The sequence below is a fragment of the Gekko japonicus genome, unplaced genomic scaffold, assembly GCF_001447785.1.
Source record: "Gekko japonicus isolate JY-2015 unplaced genomic scaffold, Gekko_japonicus_V1.1 scaffold1982, whole genome shotgun sequence".
Taxonomy (NCBI): Eukaryota; Metazoa; Chordata; class Lepidosauria; order Squamata; family Gekkonidae; genus Gekko; species Gekko japonicus.
The window spans coordinates 160,624-166,623 of record NW_015176035.1 but is presented as its reverse complement, the minus strand read 5'-3'; the positions used below and the strand labels follow the sequence as shown (position 1 = coordinate 166,623).

General features: G+C 50.2%; 1 protein-coding gene across 2 annotated transcripts in view; it reads left to right on the top strand.

Annotated features, from left to right (window-relative positions):
- Positions 1-6,000, top strand: part of LRGUK (leucine-rich repeats and guanylate kinase domain containing) — a 101,955-nt gene that overhangs the window by 71,170 nt on the left and 24,785 nt on the right. For both annotated transcript variants that reach the window (XM_015426628.1, XM_015426629.1), the window contains exon 16: positions 1,296-1,450. In XM_015426628.1, the coding sequence (XP_015282114.1) occupies positions 1,296-1,450 (155 nt within the window). The remainder of the gene's footprint in view (positions 1-1,295; positions 1,451-6,000) is intronic.

The window sequence follows — 6,000 nt, the reverse complement described above, 5'->3', positions numbered from 1 at the left end:
TTTCTGGCGCGTAGCTCTGTGTCGGCTGCGGCTCCGGCTAATGTCCTTGGTGGCTCTGCCGCGCCGCACGTCACCACGCTCTCCAGCCTTTGCCTCTCCAGGCTCCGCCTCCGACGTCGACATCGCTCCACTGGGTCGTCAGGAACTGCTCCACCGCCATTGCCGCCGCCATCGCTGTTGATGCCTCTACCTCACTTTAGTTTACCTCCACAGAGGGTCACCTCTGGCCACTGGGCAAACCCTAAAATTGTCATTTTTGTTGGGAAAATAGGCAAAAATACTTAAATACTCAGAGCTTGCAATGGATCTTTGCTTCACTGGAGAGGAGAAGAAGCAGAAGAGGAAGAAGAGATTGTTGCAGGGAGAGAGCTCTTGTTGCATGTGCCCGCCCCCCTGGGCTCCTTACTGCCGGAGCTCCGCTCCTGTGTGCTCCCACAGGAAATGACCCCTGGCTGTACTCATATGCAGTTCTGTCCCATTGGAGAACATAAAGGGGGAATTTGCTGGCACCTGGCGTTTGGCCACTGTGTGACATAGAGTGTTGGACTGGGTGGGCCACTGGCTTGATCCAACATGGCTTCTCTTACGTTCTTATGTCTGGGGGAGTGATGCTCTGTCTTCTTGGTGCTTGAGGGTTCTTATGTCTGGGGCAGTGATGCTCTGTCTTCTTGGTGCTTGTGGGAGCCACAGTGGGTGGGCTTCTGGAGTCCTCACCCCACTGGTGGACCTCCTGAAGGCACCTGGGTTTGGTCCACTGTGTGACACAGAGTGTTGGACTGGGTGGGCCACTGGCCTGATCCAACATAGCTTCTCTTACATTCTTATGTCTGGGGCAGTGATGCTCTGTCTTCTTGGTGCTTGTGGGAGCCACAGTGGGTGGGCTTCTGGAGTCCTCACCCCACTGGTGGACCTCCTGAAGGCACCTGGGTTTGGTCCACTGTGTGACACAGAGTGTTGGACTGGAGGGGCCATTGGCCTGATCCAAACATGGCTTCTCTTATGTTCTCATGGCCCTGCTGGTGGACCTCCTGATGGCACCTGGGTTCCTCCTGAGGGCACCTGGGTTTTGTCCACTGTGTAGCACAGAGTGTTGGACCGGATGGGCCACTGGCCTCATCCAACGTGGCTTCTCTTATCTTCTTATGTCTGGGGCAGTGATGCTTCTCTGATGTTCTAATGCAGCTCATATCCACAGTGGAAGCACAAATGATGAATGGACCACAGAGATTTTTGTGGGCTAGTGATGCCATTAACCTCATTTCTCAGCCTGGGCAACGTTATTTCTTCTTTCTTAGCTCCTGAAAAAACGGCAGACAAAAAAACGGCAGCCACCGTCAAAGGCAACGATGGTGTAGCCCAGGGGTCCACGACAAGTGAATTCTTGGATTCATCAGCCAGGAATTACGCTGCCAGAATATCAGCCAAGCTTTCGGAACAAAAAACACCAGTGGTGAGTGGGGTTTCTTTCCCCCCAAGATCAATCCACACCTAAAGTTGGGCTTGGATTGGTGCTGATGATTTTATATTACTTTTTAATAGCATTGTAACATGCCTTGAGACTGCTGAGCAGAGAAAGGTGAACTAAGAGGTTGGGTTCTGAAGTTTTTTCAAACTTTTCTAATGGAAAAATCGGAAAATTTGGAGGAGCATTGAAAAATCTCCTCATGGAATATTTTGTCTCTCTGAGTGAGAAAAACTGGATTGTACAAAGAACTTCACTCATTCGAAAGTATAGCATGAAAACTGAGGACTCTAATCTGGAGAACCGGTTTCGATTCCCCATTCCTCCTTCACGTGCAGTCAGCTGTGTGATCTTGGGTCAGTCACAAGTTCTTTCAGAGCTGTTCTTGAAAGAGCAGTTCTCGAAAGAGCTCTCTCAGCCCCACCTACCTCACAGATGTCTGTTGTGGAGAGGGGAAGGTAAGGTGATTGCAAGCCGCTCCAACTCCTTCGGCCCCACTGCTGGACCTCCTGATGGCACTGGTATTTCTGGCCACTGTGTGACACAGAGTGTTGGACTGGATGGGCCTTTGGCCTGATCCAACATTGGGTAGTGAATAGTGGGGTATAAAACCAACTCTTCTTCAAGGGGCAGGGGGGTTTGCCACTTTACTGCCCCTTGAAGGGTGTTTCTGGGGGAAGCCATGTTGTTCTGCAGTAGGACAGCTGATTCGAGTCCACTAGCGCCTTAGAGACCAGAGAGTTTTTTGGGTTATGAGCTTTCCAGAGTCACAGCTCACTTTAACAGATACAAGTCGGAATGGAGACGTCCGAGTCCTTTTATCCCAGTCAGAAGGTGGGAAGGGTGTTGTGAAAAGGGAGTCAGGTACAGTGTAAGATGTGATCAGCTGGAGGGGAGCCAATGTTAGTCTGTCTGTAGCAGTGGAAAAGAGGAAGAGTCCAGGAGCACCTGAAAGACTAACAACATTTGTGGCAGGGGAGGAGCTTTCCTGAGTGACTGCTCACTTCTTCAAATACAGCTAGAATGGGAGTCCATCTGTCCTTATATCACAAGGTTGATGGATGTCCATTCTGTACGGCTAAATGTGTTGCCTTCTATGGATATAGATCAAATGGCTAGCTGTGTTAGTCTGTCTGTATAAGTAGAAAAGAACAAGAGTCCAGGAGTACCTTAAAGACTAACAACATTTAAAGCAGGGTAGGAAGGAACTTTCCTGAGTCACTGCTCACTTCTTCGGATAGGAGCTTTCCTGAGACACTGCTCACTTCTTCAGATAGGAGCTTTCCTGAGTCACTGCTCACTTCTTCAGATAGATAGAGATGGGTCGCCATGTTAGTCTGTCTGCAGCAGTGGAAAAGAGCAAGAGTCTAGGAGCACCTTAAAAATTGGTGGCAGGGGAGGAGCTTCCGTGAGTCACTGCTCACTTCTTCAGAAGTGATGTAATCAACTTGATTTGAGCAGTAGAGAAATGTGTAGGGGCAGAAAATGAGCATCTGTCGTGAAATAAGAATCCTGTTTCCCTATTCAGCTCCGGGGTGGGTCCCTTGTTATGAACTTGTGCATGAAATCCAGCAGTCTCACTTTGTAGTCTACCCTTGAAGCGTCTCTGTTCTCTTTGAAGGGTGGGAGATGAAGCCAGAGGTGTGAAATCACAGCTAGGGGACTACATACAGCTCTTGGGAGATTTTCTTCTGGCCCTCTAATTGAGGGGTGTCGAACTCATTCGTTAGGAGGGCGTCTCTGTTCTCTTTAAAGGGTGGGAGATGAAGCCAGAGGTGAGAAATCACAGCCAGGGGACTACATACAGCTCTTGGCCCTCTAATTGAGGGGTGTCAAACTAATTCGTTAGGAGGGCCGGATTTGTCATAAATGTCACTTTGTCGGGGCAGGCCATGTGTGCCATAAAATGTAATACTAGATACTGGAATTATAAACTGTATGAAGGCCACTTTTGCTGCTGTTGTTCAGTCGCACAGTCGAGTCTGACTCTGTGCGACCTCATGGACCAGATCACGCCATGCCACAAATAATGGTATTATTTTCTACTCAAAACACAAACAAAAACGACTGATTCCTAGCAGTAAAAGTAACTGATTTAATGGGGAACCCACAAAAGCCCCAATAAATGCATTCAATCACGTGCAAGACTAGGTTCCCCCCCCCCCAAGAGATACCATAAAAGGAGGAGGGGGGATCTTACATTTCCATACAAATTCGTTGCTTTTGTATATATAGCCCTTTTAGGAGATGAGTCATCTTCCTTGCAAGTAAGGAAGGTGGTGTTTCAGCAGCCGCCCTCAGCAGCCAAGCACAGCTACGATCCGTCTCTTGCTCTTTGTTTCCTCTCTTCTCCCCTGTCCTACCTCTGAGGATCCCGAGGAGGCACACCGGACTCCCCCCTCCACTGCCCCATCCCCAACAACAACAACCCCGTGAGGTGGGCCAGGCTGAGCAACCGTTCCTGGGTGATTCATATGATAGGATACTGGCTCAAGAGGTGGGGCGGATAAGAGCCCCGGATGGGCCGGTTCTGGCCCGCGGGCCATATATTTGACACCCCCTCCTCTAACTGCCTAACCACGCGTCAGGAACATCGGCCTGTTGCGTTGACTCCCAGAAAGTGGTTGGCCGGGGTGTCACAGTGGCAGAGGAAGAGCTGGCAGCTAATAAGAGGAGCCAGTTTGGTGTCGTGGTTCAGTGCGTGGACTCTAATCTGGGAGAACCGGGTTTGATTCCCCACTCCTCCACTTGCACCTGGCTGCTGGATGACCTTGGGCAAGCCACAGTTCTGATAAGAGCTGTTCTTGAAAAAGAGCCATTTCTGTCAAAAGCTCTCTCAGCCCCACCTACCTGACAGAGTGTCTGTTGTGGGGAGGGGAAGGGAAAGGAGCTTGTAAGCCGCTCTGGGACTCTGAGTGAAGGGCGGGGTATAAATCCAATCTCCTCTTCTTCCTCTTCTTCCTCTTCTTCCTCTTCTTCCTCTTCTTCCTCTTCTTCCTCTTCTTCCTCTTCTTCCTCTTCTTCCTCTTCTTCCTCTTCTTCCTCTTCTTCCTCTTCTTCCTCTTCTTCCTCTTCTTCCTCTTCTTCCTCTTCTTCCTCTTCTTCCTCTTCTTCCTCTTCTTCCTCTTCTTCCTCTTCTTCCTCTTCTTCCTCTTCTTCCTCTTCTTCCTCTTCTTCCTCTTCTTCCTCTTCTTCCTCTTCTTCCTCTTCTTCCTCTTCTTCCTCTTCTTCCTCTTCTTCCTCTTCTTCCTCTTCTTCCTCTTCTTCCTCTTCTTCCTCTTCTTCCTCTTCTTCCTCTTCTTCCTCTTCTTCCTCTTCTTCCTCTTCTTCCTCTTCTTCCTCTTCTTCCTCTTCTTCCTCTTCTTCCTCTTCTTCCTCTTCTTCCTCTTCTTCCTCTTCTTCCTCTTCTTCCTCTTCTTCCTCTTCTTCCTCTTCTTCCTCTTCTTCCTCTTCTTCCTCTTCTTCCTCTTCTTCCTCTTCTTCCTCTTCTTCTTCTAATATGGTGGCCTCAAAAGTAGGCAAAGACCCAAATGGTGCCCTCAGGCTGAAAGACTTGCTTGCCTGTGAGTTAAACCAGGGTGGCCAATGACCAGGGGAGGCCCGGAGATCTCCCTGAATTGCAGCTGATCTCCGGTTCCAGAGGTCCCCAACTGATCTGAAGACCAAGTCCTATGAGGAAAGGTTGAAGAAGCTGGGCATGTTTAGACCGGAGAGGTGATACGATAGCCATCTTCGAGTACTTAGAGGACTGTCATATAGAGAGGATGGTGCAGAGTTGTCTTCTGTTGCCCCTGAAGGTCGGGCCAGTACCAACGGGCTGAAATTAAATCAAAAGGGTTTTCGGATAAACATGAGGAAGAACTTCCTGACAGAGCAGTTCCTCAGTGGAACAGGCTTCCTCGGGAGGTGGTGGGCTCTCCTTCCTTGGAGGTTTGGAAGCAGAGGCTAGGTGGCCATCTGGCAGCAATGCTGATCCTGTGAACTTAGGCAGATCGTGAGAAGGAAGGCAGGAAGAAGAAGAGGAGATTGGATTGATACCCCGCCCTTCACTACCCAGAGGAGTCTCAGAGCGGCTGACAAACTCCTTTCCCTTCCCCTCCCCACCACAGACACCCTGTGAGGTTGGCGGGGCTGAGAGAGCTCTGACAGAAACGGCTCTTTTTCAAGAACAGCTCTGACAGAACTATGGCTTGCCCAAGGTCATCCAGCCAGGTGCAAGTGGAGGAGTGGGGAATCAAACCCGGTTCTCCCAGAGTCCACGCACTTAACCACCACACCAAACTGGCTCAAACTGGCACCAAACCGGAAGGGCTGCCTCAGTGCTTAGTTCTCGTGGCCCTTTCGTACATGTCCAGGGAAATGCCGATCGCCACTCTGGGGCCAGGAAGCAAACTGGCCTGGAGATCCTGGAGGGTTTTCTTTCCATCTTCTGGGCATGGAACAGGGGTCACTGGGGATGTGGAGGAGGAGGTATTTGTGAATTTCCTGCATTGTGCAGGGGGTTGGACCAGATGACCCTGGAGGTCCCTTCCAGTTCG